Source organism: Callorhinus ursinus, unplaced genomic scaffold (assembly GCF_003265705.2).
Source record: "Callorhinus ursinus isolate GAN/ISIS: 27379988/994484 unplaced genomic scaffold, GSC_fseal_2.0 scaffold34, whole genome shotgun sequence".
In the NCBI taxonomy this organism is placed as follows: Eukaryota; Metazoa; Chordata; class Mammalia; order Carnivora; family Otariidae; genus Callorhinus; species Callorhinus ursinus.
Genome location: NW_027397096.1, coordinates 1,083,782 through 1,109,476, shown reverse-complemented (window position 1 = coordinate 1,109,476; position 25,695 = coordinate 1,083,782). Strand labels below are relative to the sequence as shown.

The following is a 25,695-nucleotide window of genomic DNA, read 5'->3' as shown; positions in this document are numbered from 1 at the left end:
AGGGTTCCATCTCACGACCTGAGATCACGACCTGAGCGAAAGTCAAGAGTCAGATGCTTAACTAACTGAGCCACCCGGGCGCCCCTTATTTTAGATATTATTTTCATAATTGCTAATAGAGTCAAGAGATTTAAAATTCAAAAGGTGTGAAAAGAAGATTCAGTATGAGGTCTGCCTCCCACATGTGGCCCCCACTCCTCAGTTCTCTCACAAGAGACAACCAGTATTATATAAACATCTTTTTTTTTTAAGATTTTATTTATTTATTTGACAGAGAGAGACACAGCAAAAGAGGGAACACAAGCAGAGGGAGTGGGAGAGGGAGAAGCAGGCTTCCCGCAGAGCAGGGAGCGTGATGCGGGGCCCGATCCCAGGACCCTGGGATCATGACCTGAGCCGAAGGCAGACACTCAACGACTGAGCCACTCAGGCGCCCCTATAAACATCTTTTTAAGGCTGCATAATACTCTAAGGATTTACCATACTTATCTAATTCTCTATTAATGGGCACTATAGTCAAATTAATGCGCTGTTCTGAATAATGAGTACATATGTGATGCCTTTATTTTGGATGTAGTAGTATATCCTTGTTGGTAAGCATGTATCCCACTTATTTTATGATTTGTCTGTAGTGATAAAACTTAAACTGGATTTTCAAATGATAAGCTCCAAAAAGCCTCTTTAATAATGTTATCTGTAGTTTATTCCAAATACCAAACTGTAAAAATATGTCAGATTTTGGTCATGATTTGAATGTATATCTCATTCTGTTTTTAATCTTTCAGGTCATAATGCAACAGGGAGATACATCCATAAAACCCATCCTCCAAGTCATTGTGAGTACCTTTGAATATTTTATGTCACACATTTTAAAAACTTTTATGTAATTACAAATTACATTTGATGAAGCACACACAGATTCGTCCACTTTAGGAAATTCTCTTCATCATCCCAAAAAATAGGCCAGTCTTGTTGTAACCCTAAGAGAGGAAACAGGCCTTTTTTTTTCCCCCAGTATTATGCTAGCCAAAGGCTTTGCCTTCTGTTCTTTCCACAGTTGATGGATACTGTAGTGCTACCCATCATTACCACTGCCTCCTTTTCTTCCTGCCCTAAGGTTTGTCTTGCTCAAATCTGCCTTATGTGGGCCTGCAATGAACATATCTGCTTAAAACTCATCATTAACCCTATCATTCATTTAAAGGGTTCTCAAATTTTAGTGGGAATTTAAAAAATGCATAGAAGCAGCATCCTGGCTCATACCTGCAGATTCTGAGTCATAGGCTTAATGATCTCCCTGAGTTACTCCCAAACTCACTGCCATTCATCTTAAAGCTCTGTTTATGTACTTTACTTCCTTTGGAGAACTGCTTCTGATTTCCTTCAGGTTGTGATAAACGTCTTAGCTGTGTCCCCATGTCATGTGCATAACTCTCTATGTCTCTTTGCCTCTGTCTCCACCTCATTTGTGAGCCCCTCCAGGGCAAGGATATTTTTTTTCCATTTTGTATTTTTAGCATGTTTTCTGTGTAGCTCCTTATATATATCAGGTGCCTTGTATCTTTTTTAAAATTAATTTTCAATCAAATTTGAGTTGAGAGAGAACAGAAGAGAATTGAAACTCATTTTATTCTCAACTATGTTGTGTTTAATAATGTTAATACAGAGACGGTGGTGGGAAAATCATCAAATCCAATTTTCTTTTGCTTGGATTAAGGTGTCAAGAGAATGGGCAAGCAGTTCAGTGTTTGTTGAACTAATGGCAAACCCACTCTCCTGCCACTTAAGTTTACTTATCCCTGGGACTGGGAAGACAACCCAACTAATGAATCAAGTTTTCTATCCTAGAACATCCGTCCCATTATTACAGGGAGTAGTCCACCCCGTTATCGACTGCTTATGAGTGATGGATTGAACACTCTATCCTGTAAGTATGGTGTATAAATCTAGGAATTTGCATTTAAATAATAACACCCAGCACTTCGATTGCGATAATTTGGGGCATTTCAGAAATGTACATTTGCTTGGCCATGCACTTCATTCACACAGAATTACGGCTGGCAGAGAGCATTCTTTTTTTTTTTTTTTTAATGATTTTATTTATTTATTTATTTGACAGAGACAGAGACAGCGAGAGCAGGAACACAAGCTGGGAGTGGGAGAGGGAGAGCAGGCTTCCCACTGAGCACGGAGCCCGATGTGGGACTCGATCCCAGGACTCTGGAATCATGACCTGACCCGAAGGCAGCCGCTTAACGACTGAGCCACCCAGGCCCCGGCAGAGAGCATTCTAACAATAGACTAGATCTAGTGGAAAGCAGCCACTTGGCTTAATTAATTTTCTCTAACTGGTGCTCTGTTTTCTTTGATTAATTTCCCTCAGGATGGTATTGACATTTAGTGAATATAATGGGTTAGTTGTCTATACTTGCCTTTTTGGGGATTTATTTCTGTGTTGGAAACTTTACAAGGGAGAAAGAATTTGCAGAATATTGCTTGCTATCTCTAGTCACAAGGTGAAGAACATGGAAAAGACTTTTTAGTCTTTGTCATGAAACCTGAATGATGGAAAAAATTATTTTGGGCACTTTAAGAAATACATTTCAAAGTACCAGCAGATGTTTAACACGGTAAATTATATTGTTTTTCACTATGCAGAATCTGAGTTGTTTTAATTTCAGAAACATATTCAAGGCATTGTTTTCCTTTGCTAGTCCAGGTGTGATCAGCTTTCAGATTGTCATGACTGAAGTGTTGTGGGAACTAAAGTAATCTCTGTGCTTTTCAGCTTTCATGTTGGCAACACAGTTGAACCCTCTGGTTGAGAAAGAACAATTGTCTAGCAATTGTATTTGCCAGATTAACCGATTCATTGTTAACACTCTGAAAGATGGAAGGTATGTGGTATTTTTCTTTGTTTTGGGGGGTTTTCTTTGGTTTTATTGTGTTGTAGAATGGGGACTAATTTTTCTACAGAGAAATCCATTGGATGCCAAAATTCATTTAAGAATCAAAGACAATGAGGAGCTTTCAGCTAAGAGTTTACAGCTATTGAGATTTGAACTCGGGTGACTAAAACATGGCACCAAAGGAAGAGAAATAATGGAAACAGATTGGAAATTTCAAAGCAGGAGATTAAAGCAGAATGCAGAACTTTTATTTCTGATTTCTTCAGAAGCACTGTTTTTAAGATTCTCTTTTGAAGTATGTGTTAATGAAAAGGGGTTACTTATAAGAGCAAAAATGATGTAATTAATTATGTGATGCTGCCCCTTTTTTGCAATCTTGAATGTTTCGTGGTAAACTTTATTCAGCCAATATAGAGTATGCTGAGTACTGACAGATGCTACACGCTCAAGGTGCAGTGGTGAGCAGCACTGTTATTCCTGGGTAACTGTTGCTAAAATAGGACATTTTTTGTTGGGGAGAGCCTTTTAAGCTTTTTATTTCCAATCACAGAATACATGGGAAACAAATGTAATAAGCATTCCCCTCTTAATAAGGGTATGTCAATGTATGTTACAGTATTATCTGTACGTTTTGCTTTGTATTTGTTTGCTGTATCATTGTCCTTTTAACTTTCAGTTTCTCTGTTCTTAACCTTGGATGTCTTTTATAAACAGCATATGATTTTAGAAATCAGTTTGAGATTTAGTTGGTGAGTTTATTCTGCTTAATTTATTATTGATTTTTTTTCTAATTTTTGTGTTTTTACCATGTTTTTGCTTTATTTTTTCTTGCCTTGGATTGATTTTTTTCCTTAAATTTTTTTCCTCTACTGGTTTGAAATATATTTGTGCTGTGTTTTTGTTTGTTTTGTTTTGTTTTGCGGATATTCTTACATTTTAAAAAATCCGTATGTGAATTAACAGATATTCTAAAATAGGTCTGTATTTTTACAATCCTCTCAAATAAAGCAAAGCTCTCAAAATGGTCAATGTTCAGTGTTTTAGCTCAACTTTGTTTTTATTTCCTTGGATTAGTGTATTCTCTATATAGACAGCAATTACTTAGACTTACCCACAGAGTCTCCCTTTGTCTCCTTCATCACACTCCTTTCTTTTTAGTTCAGTTCTCATTTTCCTGAAGAATATCTTTTAGCAGCTCTTTTTCTTTTTTAAGATTTTATTTATTTATTTGACAGAGAGAGACACAGTGAGAGAGGGAACACAAGCAGGGGGAGTGGGAGAGGGAGAGGCAGGCTTCCCAGCTGAGCAGGGAGCCCGATGCAGGGCTCGATCCCAGCACCCTGGGATCACAACCTGAGCCGAAGGCAGACGCTTAACCAGCCGAGCCACCCAGGCGCCCCTTTTTTAGCAACTCTTATAGGGGAGGATTGTGAATGATAAAAATCTGTCATCTAAAAATGTCTGTTTCATTCTCAGTTAAATGAGTTTAACTAGGTGTAGAATTCTAGGTTGACAGTTCTCTATATCATGTAGTAGGATCTTTGCCCTGACAGAATTTTGTGTTCTTGTCATTGTGTTTTGTAAAACAACTTTTATTATACAAGTAATATATACATAAATTATAAAAACTCAAATGAATAAGGGCTGGCTTAGTCAGTAGAGTATGCAACTTGGGGTTGTGAGTTCTAGCCCCACATTGGGTGTGGAGCTTACTTAAAAAAAAAATAAAAAACAACAACAACAAAGCTCACATACTCGAAAATAACTGTAATTTGACTGCGTACAAATCACTATTCTTAAAAATTTTGTTGCTATCCTTCCAGAATTTTTCTATAAATGTAAGTACTTACAAATTTGTATTTTCCTTTAAAAAATTCATAATATGGTTTTATAATACTCTCTTTTTTAATAGTGGTCATTTTTACATGTCTCTAGATAAACCTCTATGTCATATATATATATAAAATTTGGGGGGGGTGCGGCAGGCAGAGTAGGCAGAGGAAGAAGCAGGCTCCCTGCTGAGCAAGGAGCCCGATACAGGACTCGATCCCGGAACCCTGGGATTATGACCTGAGCCAAAGGCAGATGCTTGACCGACTGAGCCACCCAGGCGTCCCCTCTCTATGTCATATATTACTTAGTATGTCATTGTATAGATTTACCATAATATAGTTAACATTTAATATTATATAGCATTTCACTTTTTAAAATTTTTCACCAGTGCTTCTTAGAATATATTTGTACCTCTTTGTGTATTCAAATTTTTAGGGAATATGAGTATTTTAATAAAAATGACACACAGAATCATCGATTCAAGCAGTGCAATAAAAGGTACAAAGAAGGAAAAAATTGTCTAAAATTCATACAACTCAGAAATAACCATACTATGATTTAGTGAGCATCATTCCAGATATCTCACAGTGCGTATTTATCAATAATTGGTGGATAGAAATAATTTTGATAGTGGAATGACAATATATATATTGTTACTGCTGTCTTCCTTCCTGAGTAATTCAGTCCACAGCCATTAGGTGGGGCCGAGCAAGATAGATGTTTGCAAGGGAGGGATGGTGGTGGTGGTGGTGGTGATGGCCCGGAACCAGGTGTTAGCCCAAAGTGAGGAAGGTCGTGGGCTGGACAGGGTGTTGGAGACCAGGTAAGGAGAACACATGGGGAGAGGGTGGCTGCGGTCCAGAATGGGTTGTCAGAGCCTGAGTAGGGTGAGGCAAGAGTCTGTATGGCTGTTGGATCCTGAGCAAGGGATGAAGGAATCTGGGGGTGTTGTGGGGATCCGGCACAGGAACAGGTTGTTGGGGGAGAGGAGGGTGCTTGTTTGTAATAGGGTGGTAGTGGTCTTAGAACTGGGTTTGGAATTTGAGCATTTGGAGGAGAGTGTCCATGTGTGTAGCAGTGGCAGGTGGTGACAGGAGATTGATTACGTATGAGGGGAATTGATCTAATAAATATGTTGAAAGCTCTGGGAGATAGCCAAGGGAGAAGTCTGTGATTCTGGATTATAATTGAAGGTTTCAGAGTGAACTCAAGGTTTTTGATAGATAAATATAGATGTAAACTTAGTTTGGGGTTTTAAAATTATATTTTATTGGAGTGCCCAGGTGGCTCAGTCGGTTGGTTGAGTGACTCTTGATCTCAGCGCAGGTCTTGATCTCTTGATGTCAGCGTTGTGAGTTTGAGCCCTATGTTGGGCTCCATGCTGGGTGTGGAGTCTACTAAGTAATCAATCAATCAATCAATAGTTCTTTTTTACCTTGTTTTATTATATCTTATTTTAACTCAACTTATTTAAGCTAAATACAAAAATAGTTCTCCCATTTCTCGCACCTCTTACTCCTTTGCCTTTAACAACCACCAGTGTATTTGTTCTCTGTATCTATGAGCTTGTTATTTATTTCCACATATAAGAGAGATCATAGGGTAATTGCCGTTCTCTGTCTGACTTAGCATGATGCCCTAGAAGTCCATCCATATTTTCACAAATGGCAAGACTCCATTCTTTTTTATGGCTGAATAATATTGTGTGTGTGAGAATTTCTTTTTTTAAAAAATTTTATTTATTTATTAGAGAGAGAGCGTGCCATGAGCAGGCAGGAGGGGCAGAGGGAGAGGGACTTGATCCCAGGACCCAGGATCATGACCTGAGCCGAAGGCAGACGCTTAACCAACTGAGCTACCCAGGTGGCTCTGTGTCACAATTTCTCTATCCATTTATCTGTTGGTGGACATTTAAGTTGTTTCCATATGTTGACTCTTGTAAATAGTGCTACAATGAACATGGGGGTGCATAGATCTTTTCGAGTTAGTACTTTTGTTTTCTTCGGATGAATACCCAGAAGTGGAATTGCTGGATCTTATGGTAGTTTGATTTTTAATTTTTTGAGGAATCTGCATACTGTTTTCCATAGTGGCCACACCAATTCACATTTCTACCAACAGTGCACAAGGGTTCCTTTTTCTCCATATCCTTGCCAACGCGTGTTATTTCTAGTCTTTTGAAGAATAACCATTCTAACAGATGTGAAGTGATATCTCGTTGTGGTTTTGATTTGCATTTCCCTGATTAATGATGTAAAGTATCTTTTCATGCACCTGTTAGATAGCTTTATGTCTTCTTTGGAAAAAATGTCTGTTCAGATCTGGTTGGTGTATGAGTATACATACATTGTGGGGTGTGTGTGTGTGTGTGTGTGTGTGTGTGTGTGTGTGTGTGTTCCCTAGATCTCTCTACTGAGGGTGCTTTGGAGCAGCAACACCCCAATAGCTCTGAGCCCCCTTAGCACCAGATCTTGGTTTCTGAATGCCATTTCACACTCAAAAGAACTAGGGCTTCTTAGAGGATGGCTTGTTACAGGCTTGGAAATTACAAGATGAGCTTGGAATATCTTATTGTGTCAGATGGTAAGGAAGTGCTCAAAGGGAGATGGGATCCTGTCAAAAGGACAGAAAAACTGGCTTGCAGAATCTTACACTTGTCAAATCTAAGGCAATTTATAAACCATAATAAAAATGGGAACAGGTTATAACCTGTTAAATACAATAGGAGTTCATAAGTCCATACTGAATAAATGAATACATGGTGTTTTTCTTAAAATAGAGTGCCATCTAACAAATGCGGAAGGAATGACGGAATTAGAAAATCGCCCTTTGGTAACCAGCACAGGGTTAGTTTATCCAGGAAACATCAGTGGGGGCTGTGGCTGCTCTAACAAATTAACACAAACTTGGTGGTTTGTGGTGGTGGTGGTGGTTTTAAAGATTTTATTTATTTGGGGGCGCCTGGGTGGCTCAGTCGGTCAAGCGTCTGCCTTCAGCTCAGGTCATGATCTCAGGGTCCTGGAATCGAGTCCTGTATCGGGCTCCCTGCTCAGTGGGGAGTCTGCTTCTCCCTCTCCCCCTGCTCATGAGCTCTCTCTCTCTCTCACTCACTCTCACTCACTCACTCTTTCTCTCAAATAAATAAAATCTTAAAAAAAATTTTTTTTAAATAAAGATTTTATTTATTTGACAGAGAGCACAAGCAGGAGAGTGGGAGAGGGAGAAGCAGGCTTTCTGCAGAACAGGGAATCCGATGCGGGGCTCGATCCCAGGACCCTGGGATCATGACCTGAGCCGAAGGCAGACGCTTAACGACTGAGCCACCCAGGCGTCCCAAACTTGGTGGTTTAAATCAACAGAAGTTATTTGCCTGGAGGTTAGAAGATGAAATCAGTTTCACTGGGCTGAGATCATAGTGTTGACAGGGGCATGCTCCCTCTGGAAGCTCTAGAGAAGGATCCATTCTTTGCCTCTTCCAGCTTCTTGGTGGTTGTTAGCATTCCTTGGCTTTTCACTGCGTCAGTCCAGTCTCTGCCTCCATGCCCCATTGCCTCCTGTCTCTGTCAGATCTGCCCCCCTCTTACAGGATACATGTGGTTGCTTTTAGGGCCTAGCAGAGGATCCAGGATAATCTTGACATTTCAGTCCTTAACTTAATCACATTTGCAAAGTCCCTTGTACCGTTCACAGGTTCCAGGGGTTAGGAGGTGGATATCTTTTGGGGGGCCACAGATGCTGAAACGGGTGAAGTTTGCAGAGTAACAAGTTACTTATAGGGTTAAAGTTCCTACCCACAACATAATTACTAATTGTAAAGGGAGCAGAGACAACTTTATAGTAGAGGAACCTGGCAGACAGCACCTTACTGCAGTGATTAGGGTTCCCATTACTAGCAATGAGACCAACAGAAAATGTGTATTTATAACCTGATAGGATGCAATGAGAAGAACATAGCATCACTAATATTATACTTTTGCCAAGGATGCATACTCTGTATCTAATCATGAGGAGGCCTCAGGTAAATTAAGGGACATTCTACAAAGTAAGTGACCTCTGACTGACTTACTTTCTTTTTCTTTCTTTCTTTCTTTCTTTCTTTCTTTCGTTCTTTCGTTCTTTCTTTCCTTCCTTTCCTTTCCTTTCCTTTTCTTTCTCTTTCTTTCTCTTTCTCTTTCTCTTTCTCTTTCCCTCCCTCCCTCTCTCTCTCTCTATTTCCTTTTCTTTTATTTCTTTCTTTCAAGATTTATTTACTTATTTGAGAGAGAGAATATGAGCCAGGGGAGGGACAGACTCCCAAGGAGTCTGAGCCAGGGAGGGAGCAGACTCCCCACTGAACATGGAGCCCAACGTGGGGCTTGATCCCAGGACCCCGAGATAACGACCTGAGCTGAAATCAGGAGTCAGACGTTTAACTGAGTCACCCAGGCGTCCCAGTAATCTCTGATTTTCAAATCTCAAGCATGAAAGTAAAAAAGTTGTGTACACTGAGAGACTGTTCAAGATTGAAGGAGTCTTGAGAGATTGGTAATTAAATATAACAAGTGATCCTGTACTAGATCCTTTTGCTAATAAGGACATCATTTAAATAGTTGATAAAACTTGAATAGGTTCTGTGGATTAAATGGAAAAATTCTTTGGTTATGTTTCAGGGTCACTGACTTAACCAGGCTGTCTTAACGTCAATTGTTATTACCATTTTTTTTTCTTGGTATATGGTATGCCTTTCAGTCTGCAGATTCTGTTCCTTAAAATGCTATTTTCTGTTTCATTTGAGCTTTAATTTTTACTTATATTGTGGATAACTGCCCTCCCTTTGTGTCTTCAGTTTGCTTTAGTCTTTTTTTCTAATGCATATATTGGATTAAGTCAAGATTTTCCAACATAATAGCAGTTCAGTTTTTGTCTTTCTCCTGGTGTTTTTTGATGTTTATAATGTTTAAATGTTAGATGTATAATGGTATTACTTGTGTTCTATTTTTGTCTTCTCAAGCTCCCTTTTTCTTTTTTTTTTTTTTATGTTTTATTTATTCATGAGAGTCAGAGAGAGAGAGGCAGAGGTAGAGAGAGAGACAGAGGTAGAGGGAGAAGCAGGCTCCCAAGGAGCAGGGAGCCTGATACGGGACTTGATCCCAGGACCCCGGGATCAGGACCCAAGCCAAAGGCAGACGCTTAACCATCTGAGCCATCCAGGCGCCCCTCAAACTCCCTTTTTCTTTTCAATCTCTTGTTTTATCTCATCTTTTGAGTTTTATTTTATTAAATTCTTAGTCTTATTTCTCAAACCATTCTTGGAAAGTATTATTCCCTTTCTTGGCTTATGCTTTCTTCTAGATTGGATTATTTAATTGTTTCTGCCTTCTTTGTTCCTTTTATTTTTATACACTTTTATATGTTGCATTGTTGCTATGTCATTTCTTTTTATCTTGTTCATGCTTGATGTGGATAGTTCTGTCAGACTTCATATTTGCTCTGACATAGTTTAGCCTAGGTACATCTCCTTGCCAACCTTCCCACATGGGACCTGTTATCTTCCACTCCAGGCTACCTTTGAGTGCTTGAGTGGTGCTTTCTATCCATTTTCCTGTCTTCTAAGGTATGGTTATGGGAGAGGGTGGAGAGCTTTGCTTGGGTGTCGAGTACAAAAACTTAGGCTTCATTCTCCAATCAGGGATAGAATTTCACTCCCATGGGCTTTATTTTATTCTACCACCTCAGAATGGTGGCATGTCTTGTATTCTTTCTTACTTCTGTTGAGAACCTGTGTATATATGTACAAGTTTATTTACCCTTTACTTTTTTGATGGTCATTTAGACTTATTCCAAACGGCTTTAGCATTCATTCTTGTACGTTTATCTTTATGTGCTTGTATTATTTCTGAAGAGCAGATTGCTTGAATTAGTGTCTTGGGGATCAAAGGACATGTCTTACAGAAAATCTACAAGTTAATATACTCATTAACTTTGTGTAAGAGTGCTTGTTTCTGAATAGGCAAATCCAAAGAAACAGATTAGTGGTTCCCCAGGGGTGGGGCAGTGGAGTTGTATGTGTGTGATATCTCGAAAAGCTGGTATTTAAAACAAAACAAAACAAAACCTTTCTCCTTAACCTTGTTAACATACTGGATACTACTAATTTTTACGAATAATTGTTAATCATCATTATTTTAATTTATGTTTCCCTAGTGATGTAAAGTGTCCTTTTATATACTCGTTGACTGTAGTTTTTTTTTTTTTAAAGATTTTATTGATTTATTTGAGAGAGGAGAGAGAGAGAGCACAGAGGGAGAGGGAGAGGGAGAAGCAGACTCCCCGCTGAGCGCAGAGCCCAATGTGGGGCTCCATCCCAGGACCCTGAGATCATGACCTGAGCCAAAATCAAGAGTTGGATGGTTAACCAACTGAGCCACCCAGGTGGCCCTGATATAGTCACATTGTTTTAGCAACCTTGCAAAATTCATTTAGTATTTCTTTTTTTGTTTGTTTCAAATTTTTATTTAAATTCTGGGTGCCCCTCAGTCAATTAAGTGCCGGCCTTCACCTCAGGTCATGGTCCTAGGGTCCTGGGATCAAGCCCTGCGTGGGGCTCCCTACTCAGCAGGGAGTCTGCTTCTCCCTCTCCCTCTGTCCCTCCCCCTTGATCGCTCTCTCGCTCACTCTCTCGCTCTCAAATAAATAAAATAAATAAATTCATTCTAGTTAGTTAACATGTAGTGTAATACTGGCTTCAGGAGTAGAATTTAGTGATTCATCACTTACATGTAACACCTAGTGTTCATCCTCCTTAATGCCCACCCCCCCACCCACCTCCCTCCTTCTACCTTCAGTTTGTTCTCTCTACTTAAGAGTCTCTTATGGTTTGCTTCCCTTTTTTTTTTCTTTTTTCTTTTCTATATGTTCATCTGTTTTGTTTCTTAAATTCCACATATGAGTGAAGTCATATGGTGTTTTCTTTCTCTGACTGACTTATTTTGTTTAGCATAATACACTCTAGTTCCATCTGCATCTTTGCAAATGGCAAGATTTCATTCTTTTTGATGGCTGAGTAATATTTCATTGTGTGTATATACCACATCTTTACCCATTCATCAGTTGATGGACATTTGGGCTCTTTCCATAGTTTGGCTATTGTTGATAATGGTCAGTGCCATAGTTTTGTTTTGTTTTGTTTTTAGTAACAGCTTTATTGAGATATAATTCAGTCAGCTACAGTTCATCCATTTGAAGTGTAAAATGGTTTTTAATATATTGACAGAGTTCCTCAGTCATTACCACAATTAATTTTAGAATATTTCATCATCCCCAAAATAAACCCTGTACCCTTCAGCTATCACCCCTAAACTCCCCATTCTTTCTAGCCCTATACAACTACTAATCTATTTCTGTCTCTCTAGATTGCTTATTCTAGACATTTCATATAAACGAAATCATAAAATATGTGGTCCCTCGTGACTGGCCCCTTTAACGTAGCATAATGTTTTCAAGGTTTATCCATGTTGTGGCATGTACCAGTACTTCATTCCTTTGTATGGCCAAATAATATTCTGTTGTATGAGTATGTCACATTTTGTTTATCCATTTGTTTGGACATGTGGGTTTCTATCTTTCTGCTATTAAGAATAACGCTATGGACATTTGGGTATAAGTTTTTGTGTGGACATCTTCCATTTATATATATATATTTATTTAGGAGTGGAATTGTGGGTCATACGGTAACTTTTAAGATTAAATCTTTTTTTTTTTAAGTTTTTTTACATTTATTTATTTGACAGAGAGAGACACAGCGAGAGAGGGAACACAAGCAGGGGGAGTGGGAGAGGGAGAAGCAGGCTTCCCACCGAGCAGGGAGCCCGATTTGTGGGGCTCCATCCCAGGACCCTGGGATCATGACCTGAGCCAAAGGCAGATGCTTAAGACTGAGCCACCCAGGCGCCCCTAAGATTAAATTTCTGAAGAAGTACCAGACTATTTTCCAAAGTGGCTACCAATTTATATTCCCACTAGCAATGTATGAGGGTTCTAGTTTCTTCATGTTCTCACCAACATAGGTAATTAAATCTGCCATAGTATTTTCAGTTAAAGTATCATCTGTAGAGTAGTTTAGTAATTTACAGGTGAGGTCTTCTTTTACCATTTTCCACCAAAATTTTCTTGGCATCTCTTCTTTTTATTCTTCCATATGAATTCCAGAGTTATATAGTCAAGTTGAAGAAAATAAAAGTCTCACTGGAATGCAAGGAATTGCATTAAATTTATATAATATTTGATACTAAGTCTTTGCATTCAAGAATATGGTATGGAGGGGTGCCTGGGTGGCTCAGTGGGTTAAGTGACTACCTTCATCTCAGGTCATGATCCCGGGGTCCTGGGATCGAGTCCTGCATTGGGCTCCCTGCTTGGCGGGGAGCCTGCTTCTCCCTCTCCCTCTGCCTGCCACTCCTCTTGCTTGTGCGAGCGAGCTCTCTGTTAAATGAATAAATAAAATCTTAAAAAAAAAAAAAAGAATATGGTATGGGAACTGAGGGTTGCTAGAGGGGAGTTGGGTGGGGGGATGAGATAAATGGGTGATGGGCATTAAAGAGGGACTGGATGTAATGAGCACTGGGTGTTATATGCAACTGATGAATCACTAAATTCTACCCCTGAAACTAGTAATACGGTATATGTTAACTAAATTGAATTTAAATAAAAAATTTTTTTTAAAATGGTATATGACTCCCCATATATCCCAATATCCAGCTTCAAATTATCACCTGATATGGATCTTATTTATACTATATCCCTTCCACATCTACCCTCTTCTATAATTTTGAAGCAAATCTCAGGCATCATATTATTTCATCCATAAATATCTTAGTATATAGCTTTAGAAGATAACATTTTTATTTATTTATTTTATTTTATTTAATCATTTTTCTAAAGTAGCCTCCATGCTTGAAGTCACAGCCCTGAGATTAAGAGTCATATGCTTTGACTGAGCCAGCCAGGCACCCAAAAGATAACTATTTTTTTAAGTACCATTTTACACCTGAAATATTAAATATCCTGTCAGCATTCTGTTTCCAGCTATTTGTGTGTGTGTGTGTGTGTGTGTGAGAGAGAGAGAGAGAGAGAGAGAATTTTATCTGAATCAGGATCCAAAATAAAGTTCACACTGTAGTAGGTTGATACTTCTTTTAAGTCTCTTTGTATCTGGGGGCGCCTGGGTGGCTCAGTTGGTTGGGCATCTGCCTTCGGCTTGGGTCATGATCCCAGAGTCCTGGGATCGAGTCCTGCGTCGGACTCCCTGCTTTTTGGGGAGTCTGCTTTTCTCTCTGCCCCTCCCTCCACTCGTTCTCTCAATCTGTCTCTCAAATAAATAAAAAAAAAAAGTCTATTTGTATCTGTAGGTTCCGCCACTAAATCTTTTTTCTCCCTTACTGTTTGTTTTTGTAGTTTCAAGTTTTTCTTAAATTCCAGTTAGTTAACACTTTACTGTTTATTTGTTAAAGAAGCCATGTCAGGGCACCTGGGTGGCTCAGTTGGTTAAGCGTCTGCCTTTAGCTCAGGACATGATCCCAGAGTTCTGGGCTCAAACCCCACATTGGGCTCCCTGCTCTGCGGGGAGTCTGCTTCTCTCTCTCTGTCAAATAAATAAAATCTTTAAAAAAAATAAAAATTAAAAAAAGAAACCAGGTCATTTGCCCTTTAGCCTCATGCAGTTTCCCATAGTCTGGATTTTGCTGATTGTATCTCTGTAAAGTTGTAATGTGTCCTTGTCATCTGTGTTTTCTGTAAGTAGATATTGGCATGTTCCTTTGATGTGCTGCTGGATTCATCTTGTTAATGTTTTATGTAGGATATATATATATTAAAAGATAAAATTAATTTTTTGAGCCTATTTTCTTAGATTTTGGTATTTAGCCAATGCTAAATGATTGATAAGCCTGGAATAATTTGGATAATTTTGGAAGGTAGTTAAATATCTCCCACTAAATTTCTATCAGGTAGTTTTTATAGGGAATCTGTATCTAATTGTCAGGAATAGATAGTTTCAAACTTATTTTATTAACGTAATGTAACTTTGATATGAAAGCCTGATAAAGGTAGCACAAACTCATCAGTTATATATAAAAACTCAAAATATAGCAATCAGACCATTTGAAGAATACAACATGATGAAGTTGGGTTTGTTATTGCTTAAATATTGCTCCAGGGGTGCCTGGTTGGCTCAGTTGATTGAGTGTCTGACTCTTGATTTTGGCTCGGATCATGATCTTGGGGTTATGGGATCGGGCCCCATATCAGGCTCTGTGCTTGGTGCAGAATCTGCTCGAGATTCTCTCTTTCCCTGGAGTCCTGCCTCTCCCCCTGCTTGCGCACATGCTCTCTCTCTCAAAGAAATAAATAAAATCCTAAAAATACATTGCTTTAAACCATCCACTTCTTTTTATCACCATTGCCAGGACCCTAATAGAGGCTACCATCTTTTGGTCTCCCTGCCAACAGTGTGTTCCCCTCAAATTCCTTCTTAAGTTTCAGTTCTTTTTCAAATACACATGTGATCATGACATTCTCATTCAAGTATGTATTGAACAATAGCTGTGGAGGGCACCTACTCTAGTTGAAAATGCTGTCTGGTAGGAGAGATCAATAATAATGAAATGATGAGTATATAAAATATATATAAATGAATAGTTAAATGATGAACACAATTAAAATCTATGTTCATAATTCTGTATTAATGTATATTAATTAAACCGGAGAGAAGTGATGTGAAGGAAAGAAGTCATGGCTATAGAGAAAAGTATAACAGAAACCCAGTCTAAACTAAAGATGAAGGAAGTGTCTCTTGAAGAAGTGTTGTTTGAAATGAGAATAAAATGAGTACTAGCTGAGGGCAGAATAAGAGAAGGCCATACCAGTCAGTGAGCAGCATGTACAAAGGCTTTGTGGCAGAAGAGAGCATGGCACATACCAGGAACTGAAAGCAGACAGAATGGCCGGAGAGCAGAGCATCTCAGAGAAGTGGTATGAGATGAGCTGGAGAGAGATTGGCAAGGCCAGATCACACAGAGCCTTGTAGGCTGTGTGTGAAAGGTCTTATTTTTGGCCTTGGGAAGTTATTAAAAGGTTTTAATCAGAGTTAAAGGTAGATGAAAGAACTGTAAATTGTTAGATAATAATTATATTAAAAAATCACTACAGGTGTAATGTTTTTCACTGGGAAAAGGTAATTGTTTAGGTAAATATATGTTTCTGAAAACAGATCTTTTGTTGTGCCACATATTATTGTGTTTAGTAATCTAAATTCTGATCATGTCATTTGCTCCTTGAAGATACGGTTTGTGGTAAGGACACTGCATTTTATTTAAAGGACTAGATGGAAAATGAAAACCCTGAAATCATAAAAAGCCTTGATAATGATGCAGTGAAAGATTAAGGGAAGTATTTACATAGGAATTGATACCATAACTTTTTCAAGTTATTCAGTAATGAAAACCTGTTGACAAACGGAAATAGTTTTATCAAAGTGATTATTGGGGGAAAGCTTTTTTTAAGTAGCTTGTCATTTGAAGGGCTTCTGAATTGATTTTTTCTAACTTGTTTCTATTTCTTTGCCTTCATAGGAGAGTAGTTATTTTGATGGAGTTAGAGATTTTGAAATCCGCTGAAGCAGTTGGATTAAAGATTGGCAATCCCGTGCCCTATAATGAAGGTAAAATGCTTTTTTATAGGTTGTAGCTCTCAGTTGAATACCTCTTTATAGATCCAGAATTCTGCCTTTTGGGTTCAGTTTGATTTGTTGGTCTTCCTAAGACTAGTGATTGGGGGTTTAGGAACCAGGTTCATCTTTCAGGGTTTTCAGCGCTAAAATGATGGTAGGACTCTGAAGGAAAACCCTCTTCTCTGTTTTTCTCTGCATACAACTTCTTTCATACTTTTGGCTTATCTGTCACCAGAAGTATGGGGTTTATCCTACACTAAGCAATTCTCTAATTCTCCATGGACACTGGCTGGTTGTCCTACGATTCAGTTTAGTTCTGATGCTATCTATCTGAAGTTAGCATCAGATTCCTTAGGTAAAGACTGAGTCCCACAAGGCTGCCTCCGTACCCCTCTGTCAAACCCCAGTTCCGATGCCAGTCAAAAGTCCTAGGTAGTTACTTGCACTTCTCACTAACTGGCTGTAAATTGGAGTTCCCCCAGCCCCCTCCTCAGGTTCACGATTAGATTAATGAGCTAGAGTGGCTCACAGAACTCAGAGAGCAGCCAGGTGGAAGAGGTGTACTGGGAAAGGTATGTGGGAAGGGGTGCAGAGTTTCTGTACTCTCTCGGGGTGCACTGTCCTCCCAGCACTTCCATGTTTTCACCAACAGAAGCTCCCAAACCCCATCCTTTTGGGTTTTTATGGAGGCCTCCTTAGTTAGGCATGATTTAATAATCATTGGTCATTGGTGATTGGTTCAATCTCTAATCCCTCTTCTCTCCTTAGAGGTGGGGGCTGGGTGCTGAAAGTTCCAACTCTAATCACATGGTTGGTTTCCCTGACAATCATCCCCATCCTTAGGGGCTTTCCAAAAGTCACCTCACTGACACTCAGGTGTGGTCGCAATGGGCTTCCTTCTACCACTTAGGAAATTATAAGGGTTTTAAGAGCTCTTTGCCAGGAACCATAGATGAAGGCCAAAAAAATACTTGTTACATCACAATATCACAAGCTCACATTAGGAAAGGAGGAAAAATTAGAGAATATAATGGAAAAAGATCCCACTTACAGTAGATTAAAAATAAATACATAGGGGCACCTGGCTGGCTCAGTTGGAGGAGTGTGTAACTTTTGATCTCGGGGTTGTGAGTTTGAGTCCCATGTTGGGTGTAGAGATTACTTAAATAAAAAAAACTTGAAAAAAAGCCAATATATAGAAGTAATGTTAATGAGAAATGTGCTTTCTTAAATGCACATTTTTGTTTTTGTTTGTTTTTGTTTTTAGAAAATGTAAAGCAAGGGCACCTGCTTGGCTCAGTCAGTAGAACATGTGACTCTTGCTCTCAGGGTAGTAAGTTTGAGTTCCATGTTGAGTGTAGAGTTTACTCAATTAAAAAAAAAAAATCTTAAAAAAAATAATGTAAAGCAAGGGCTCCTGGCTGGCTCAGTCAGTAGAACATGCAGCTCTTGATCTCGAGGTTGTGAGTTTGAGCCCCACATTGGGTATAGAGATTACTTAAAAATAAAATCTTTAAAAACTAATAAAATTAGAAATGTAAAGCATATAATCTGTACTCTTTTGATAGCACTCAACACACCAATAGTCTTTAGAATAATTTCTGTGTTTATTGCCAGGCCATGAATAAACTCCATGAAGGTAGAGACCATATTTGTTTATTCTTTTTATGTCCCTGATGCCTTTTATTTTTATTTATTTTATATTTGTGTTAAATAAAATGCCACAACAGTGGCCACCCGCCTCTCTGTTTGCACCTCTGTGATCAAAAGCAGCTTTCAGAGCACAGATCCCCAATATTTGAACGACAGGGTCTTTTTTGCCTATCTCATTTCCCCAGCATGCAAGCTGCTCTAGGAACAGGTGCACTGCAGCCTGCCACTTAGCTGAGGGTCCAGGGATGGGTAGTTGTTACTGTGCTAAGAGCTGAAATTGACCACAGTTTACCATCCAGATCTTCTGGAAGTTGCAAGCCTTCAGTAGACTCCCAAATTCCAGAATAGTTATATCAGACAGGTTCCGCCAATGCAATTATAGTCTAGATTAAGAGAAAGATTCCTGGTACTTCTTACCCCGCCATCTTCTCAGAATCTTCTCAACAGTGATTATCTGTTGATAATGAGTTTTATATTCTTGTGAAAATATACAAAAAAGCTCAATGAAATGAGAACAATTTAAGAGACGATGACAGTTCTAGAAAAAGGCAAAGAATCATCAAATTTTATCCTGTAAAAGGAGATGGCTTATCTGCCCCCCACCAAGTCTAATAAAAATAAAATTTAAGAATAAATAAATAAAAAATAAAAAGGGGCACCTGGCTGGCTCAGTCAGTAGAGCATGTGACTCTTGATCTCACAGTCATGAGTTTGAGCCCCATTTTAGGTGTAGAGCCTACTTAAAAAATAAAAAATAAAAAAAATTAGAGCCTCACTGTTCACCAAAATAAATTCCGATTTTTTTTTTTTTAAGTTAGAAAATGAGGGGTGCCTGGGTCGCTTAGTCAGTTAAGTGTCTGACTTCGATTCAGGTCATGATCTTGGGGTCCTGGGATCAAGCCTTGCATCAGGCTCCCCACTCAGCAGGGAGTCTGCTTGTCCCTTTCCCCCTGCCCCTCCGCCTGCTTGTCCTCTCTCTCTCAAATAAATAAATAAATAAATAAAAATTAGAAAATTAAACCATCAAAAATAATAAAGAGAATGGGGCTGCATATGGATTGGGGTAATTCACAATGAATATTTGATTACATTGAAATAAAAAAATTTTGCATGGTAAAAATAGAAAGGTATGTGAACTTAAACTAGGATAAAATAGTTACAAAAGATAGGACTGACAGGGGCTCCTGGCTGACTCAGTCAGTAGAGCGTGTGACTGGATCCTTTGGGTGGTGAGTTTGAGCCCCATGCTGGGGGTAGAATTTACTTAAAAAAAAAAAAAAGATGGGACTGACAAAAGATTAATATCTGTAATATTTACTGAATTTTTTACAAGAGAAAATTACTTTTTATTATTGCTATTGAAAATTTTTTTTCCAAGGAAAAATACTCAGTAGGGAAGCAGACATTAGGCATTGGATAAGAAGAGAGTGTTCACTGTGTAGAAAACAAATGGCCAATACATAGCAAAAAATATTTAGCTTTATTGGTGATTTTTGTCTTTTTCCTGATTTTAGGGAGATAACATTGTCTTTTTCCATTAAGTATTTTGTTAGCTGTGGGTTTTTCATAGATTCTTTTTATCAGTATGAAGTTTATTTTCAATTCCTACTTTGCTGAGGGTTTTTTATCAGGAATAGGTGGTGAATTTTGTCAAATGTTTTTTCTGTGTCTACTGATGATCATACGGTTTTTCTTTTTTTATTGGTTAGTAATGGTGCGTTGCATTCAGTGATTTTTGAATGCTAAACCAGTTTGGTTTCTGGGGTAAGTTGTATCATCATGATCTATTTGTACTTTTTATATATTGTTGGATTTCTGAATTCTCTTGATTTAACAATCCAGTTTGATTTGATTTGATTTTGTTTGAAATATTTACATCTGTATTATGAGGAATATTGGTCTGTAATTTTCTTACACCCTTGTCTAATTTTGGTGTCATAGTAACCCTGGCCTCATAGAATGGTTTAGAAAGTGTTCCCTCTTAAATTTTCTAAAGTAATTTATGTAGAATTATTACTTCTTACTTAAAATGTTTAGTAGAGTTTACCAGTGAAGGCATCTGGGGCTGATATATTTTTTTAGAAAGGTTTTAAACTACAGTGCATTTGTAACAGATATACATAGGGTTATCCAGATAATCTATTTCTTTTTGAGTGAGCTATAGTAGATTGTGTTTTAAGGAATTCAACCATGTCACTTAAGTTGTTGGATTTATTGGCTGGCATAAAAGTAAACAGTCTAGGGGTGCCTGGCTGGCTCAGTTGGTAGAATGTGTGACTTTTTTTTTTTTTTTAAGATTTTATTTATTTATTTGACAGAGATAGACACAGAGAAAGAAGGAACACAAGCAGAGGGAGTGGGAGAGGGAGAAACAGGCTTCCCGCTGAGCAGGGAGCCTGATGTGGGGCTAGAGCCCCATGCGGGGCTCAATCCCAGGACCCTGGGATCATGACCTGAGCCGAAGGCAGATGCTTAACAACTGAGCCACCCAGGTGCCCTGAATGTGTGACTCTTGATCTCAGGGTTGTAAATTCGAGCCCTGTATTGGGCATAGAAATTACTTAAAAATAAAATCTTTAAAAAATAAATAAATAAAACTAAATAGTCTGAAAACCCCAATTAAATGGCAGAAATTATCATATTGGATAATATAAATACAGTAGTCCCTTATTAGTCTCTTAGTGTCTGTAGCATCTGTGGTGATGTCACTTCTCTCATACCTGATATTGATCATTTGTGTTCTTTTTTTTTTTTCCCCTTGATCAGTCTAGCTAGATGGTTTATCAGTCTTATTGATCTTTTCAAAGAACCAATTTTTGGTTTCATTGATTTTTTTTTCATCTTTTTATATTTTCTACACTATTGATTTATGCCTTGATCTGTAATGTTTCCTTTCCTCTGTTTACCTTGTGCTTCCTGTATTTTTTCCATTTCTTTACGTGAATGCTGGGCTCATTGATTTGAGACCTTTCTTTTCTAAAATTAGAGGTGATTCTTGTTAAAAATTTACCCCTAAGCACTGCTTTAACAGCATCCAGCAAGTTCTGGTGTTACAAGTTTTATTCTGTTCAAAATACTTTCTAATTTCCTTTTTAACTTCTTTGACACTATATTACTTTGACGTATATTTGGTTTCAAATATTTAGAGATTTTCCAGAGATCTTTTCTGTTATTGGTAATACAGTTTAGTTCAACTATGGATAAATACCATACATTGTGTGACCTGAATCCTGTTATTTTATTGTCCCAAGTTGTGATCTTTTGTAAATTTTTTATGTACTTGAGATGAATGTGTTTTCTGTTGTTGGGCACAGTGTCCTATAAAATAAATAAATGTCAGTTAAGTCACGTTGGTTGATAGTAGTTGTTCAAGTACTGATTTTCTGTTGACTCGTTCTATCAGTTATTGAGAGGGATATTGAAATCTCTGACTATAATTGTGGATTTCTCTATTTCTCTTTGAGGCTGTATTAGGTTTTGCTTCATGTATTCTGAAGCTCTGTTATTAAGTGCATTAAACATTTAGGATTGTTATGTTCTCTTTATGAACTGACTTCTTTATCATTATGAAATGACTTTATCATTGACAAAATTCTATACTTTGAAATCTGTCTGCTATTAATATAGCCACTTCGTTTTTGATAATAAAAATCCTAGAGAATCGGGTTTGAAAATATATATATATGTATATATAACAACTTCATTTTTCTTTTAATTAGTTCAGCTTGGTATATCTTTTTTTATCCTTTAACTGGTCATCTATTTATGTCTTTATATTAACTATATTTCTTGTAAGGGTATAGGTGGGCCTTGCTCTTTTATCCAATTTGATAATTTCTACCTTTTAACTGGGGTGTTCAGACCATTTACATTTAATATAGTTATTGATATGGATATGGTAGGTTTAAGTCTATCATCTTGCTATTTGTTTTTTATTTGTCTCATTTGGGGTTCCCCCCCCTTTTCTGCCTTCTTTTGGGTTGAATATTTTTTGTGATTCCTTTTATCTCCTTTGTGGACTTATTAACTATTGTCTGTATTTTGATATTCTAGTGGTTGGTTTAAGGTTTATAGTACGCACGTGATGCTGCACCACTTCACTTTTGGTGTAAGAATCTTCTTTTTCTCCCCTCCAGGCTTTGTACTATGGTTGTCACACGTCTTACCTGTGTTATAAGCCTCTTGATACATTGTTAGTATTTTTGTTTAGTTATCTTTTAAAGACATTTAGTTAATAACATCTTATGTATTTACTTGTGTAGTTGCCATTTCTGGTGCTCTTTATTCCTTTGTCTAGACTGATATTTTTCACTGTTATTTAGCATTTCTTGTAGTGGAGATCTGCAAGTGGTGAATTTTTTCAGCTTTTGTAGGTCTGAAAAATATTTCGTTGTTGACTCTGAAAGACATTTTTGCTAGGCATAGAATTCCAACTACAGTTTCTTTCTTTCTTTCTTTTTAAGATTTGTTTATTTTAGAGAGGGGGAGTAGCAGAGGGAGAGAGAATCCTGAAGCAGACTCCCTGCTGACCACAGAGCCCAATATGGGGTTCAATCCCAGGACCCTGAGATTATGACCTGAGTCAAAATCAAAAGTCGGTGCCTAACTGGCCGCTTAACCGACTAAGGCACCCAGGCGCCCCTAGAATTTTCTTTCTGTATATTTTGAAGATGTCCTGTTGCTTGCATGTTACCCCAAGAGAAGTCTGTGATCATCCCTATTTTTATTCTCTGTTCTTAACATGACTTTTTCTCTGACCATTTTACAATTTTCTGCCATTAGTTTTGAGCAATTTGATTGTGATGTACCTTGGTGTCATTTTCTTTGTGTCTTTTGTCTTGATGTTCATTGAGCTTCTTGGATCTGTGCGTGTATAATTTTTATCAAATTTGGAAGATTTTTGGCCATTATTTCTTAAATATCTTCCCCACCCTTTGGATCTCCAATTATGCTTGAAGTTGTCTCATAGTTCATGGGTGCTGGGTTTTTTGTTTGTTTTTTTTCTTCTTTTTCATTTTGGATAGTTTCTGTTGCTGAGCATTCAAGTTCACTAATCTTTTCACTAATCTTGTCTCACCTGCTATTAATCCTATCTGATATGTTCTTTTTCTCAGTCATTGTAATTTCCATTAATTTTTAAAAGTTTTAATTCCAGTGTAGTTAAGATACAGTGTTTTATTAGTTTCAGGTGTACAATATAGTGATTCACTGATTCTGTACATTTTTCAGTGCTTATCATGATAAGTGTACTCTTTTTTTTTTAAGATTTTATTTATTTATTTGAGAGAGAGAGAATGAGAGATAGAGAGCACGAGAGGGAAGAAGGTCAGAGGGAGAAGCAGACTCCCTGCTGAGCAGGGAGCCCGATGCGGTACTCGATCCCAGGACTCCAGGATCATGACCTGAGCCGAAGGCAGTCGCTTAACCAACTGAGCCACCCAGGCGCCCTAAGTGTACTCTTAACCCCCATCACTTATTTCCCCCATCCACCCGCCCACCTCCCCTCTGGTAACCATCAGTTTGTTTTCTATAGTTATAAAGAGTCTGTTCTTTGGTTTGTCCCTTTTTTTCTGTATTCATTTGTTTTGTTTCCTAAATTCCCCATATGAGTGACATCATAGAATATTTGTCTTTCTCTGACTTATTTCACTTAGCATTATATTTTCGAGCTCCATACATGTTGCAAATGGTAACATTTTTTGTGTGTGTGTGGCTGAATAATGCCACTTTTTCTTCCTTTCTTTCTTGTTTTTTCTTTCTTTCTCTTTCTTTCTTTCCTTCTTTCCTTCCTTCCTTATTTTCTTCTTTCTATTTTTTAAGATTTTATTTATTCATTTGAGAGAGAGCAGAGGGAGAGGGAGAAGCAGACTCCCTGCTTAGCTGGGAACCCGATGTGAGACTCGATCCCAGGATCTAGAGATCATGACCTGAGCCGAAGGCAGACGTTTAATAATCTGAGCCACCGAGGTGCCCCAGTGCCACATTTTCTTTTTTTTTTTCTTTTTTATTTTTTAGGATTTTATTCATTTATTCGACACAGAGACAGCGAGAGAGGGAACACAAGCAGGGGGAGTGGGAGAGGGAGAAGCAGGCCTCCTGCTGAGCAGGGATCCCGATGTGGGGCTCGATCCCAGGACCCTGGCATCACGACCCGAGCTGAAGGCAGACGCCCAATGACTGAGCCACCCAGGCGCCCTGCCACATTTTCTTTATCCGTTCATCTATTAGTGGACACTTGGGCTGATTCCATAATTTGGCTGTTGTAAATAATGCTACAATAAGCATGGGGATGCATGTATCTTTTCAAATTAGTGTTTTCATATTCTTGCGGTAATTATCCAGTAGTAGAATTACTGGATCATATGATAGTTCTGTTCTTTTTTTTTATTTTCATTTTCTATGTGTAAACATTTGTATTAATGCAGACTTTAATAAAGTTTGCCCCCAATCAGACTGTTATTTCCATTTGCAAGTAGTTAAATCAAAGAAAAAAATTAAATTAATTTCAAGTATATACCATCAAAAATAAATATTCACTTAATGTGGTCTTATCTGTTTTATGATATCAAAGGGTTTTTTCCTCCACTTAATAAAAATTCTAAGATAAATTCAAGATTCTTTTGAATAAAAAAAAAGATTACACCTTCTAAAACAGTGAGTTTACAAAACAGTACAGGGGATTGCTAGGCACACTTACTGTAAGAGAAAAGTATGTCCAATGAAAAGGAAATTTAAAACATGACCTTAAACTTTTATGAAAACTTTTAACAAAGCCTTTCCTTCATTTACTTTTAGCTATTCCATAAATAGTAGAAGAGAAATTGAACATTTTTTTAAAAGATTTTATTTATTTATTTGACAGAGATAGAGAGCACAAGCAGGAGGAGCAGCAGGCAGAGGGAGAGGGAGAAGCAGGCTCCCCGCTGAGCAGGGAGCCCGATGTGGGGCTCGATCCCAGGACCCTGGGATCCTGACCTGAGCCAAAGGCAGACACTTAACTGAGCCACCCAGGCGCCCCGAGAAATTGAACATTTTGTAATGAAACTTAGAAAAATGTCTTTTTCCATAAGCATCCATCTTTCTCTTTGGCTCCTTCTTCCAATCCTCCACTGTGCTGAAGAGCTGTTGAATTCTTCTAGATTTTTGGTTAGGCAGGTGGTTTCCAAGCTGACTGGATTTTCCAGGTTAGCTTCCCGCACGGGATTTTCCAGTCACTGGACCTGTGACTTATCCAACTTTGAAAATGGCCTTGGCCCATTCATGTTTCATGTGCTTTATTCATGAGACAGGTAGGGCTTTGAGAAACACTATATCCCCAGCTGTGCACTGCTGAAGAGCATCATGAGCAAAGTAGGCTTTTCACTTATTAAAATACTTTAATAAATAGGCATCCAAAATAAGCCTGGTCACTCTCACTTTAGCTGTTTTTTGTGTTGCTCTTCCAGTCACTCCACACGATCCATTTGGCCTGGGCAGATGAACCACTGACATTATGTGGCTTTGGTCACTGCCCAGCTCTCCTTTCCCTGTGTGTGTCCTGGTAGTTCGTTTTTTGGGGAACCTCCATACTGTTTTCCAGAGTGGCTGCACCAGTTT

General features: G+C 38.2%; 1 protein-coding gene across 4 annotated transcripts in view; it reads left to right on the top strand.

Annotated features, from left to right (window-relative positions):
* The window catches only part of RPA1 (replication protein A1), a 75,183-nt gene that overhangs the window by 14,338 nt on the left and 35,150 nt on the right, over nucleotides 1–25,695 (top strand). For all 4 annotated transcript variants that reach the window (XM_025851283.2, XM_073879281.1, XM_073879283.1 and 1 more), the window contains exons 2-5: nucleotides 786–836; nucleotides 1,849–1,927; nucleotides 2,789–2,897; nucleotides 16,349–16,437. In XM_025851283.2, coding sequence (XP_025707068.1) covers nucleotides 786–836; nucleotides 1,849–1,927; nucleotides 2,789–2,897; nucleotides 16,349–16,437 — 328 coding nt within the window. The remainder of the gene's footprint in view (nucleotides 1–785; nucleotides 837–1,848; nucleotides 1,928–2,788; nucleotides 2,898–16,348; nucleotides 16,438–25,695) is intronic.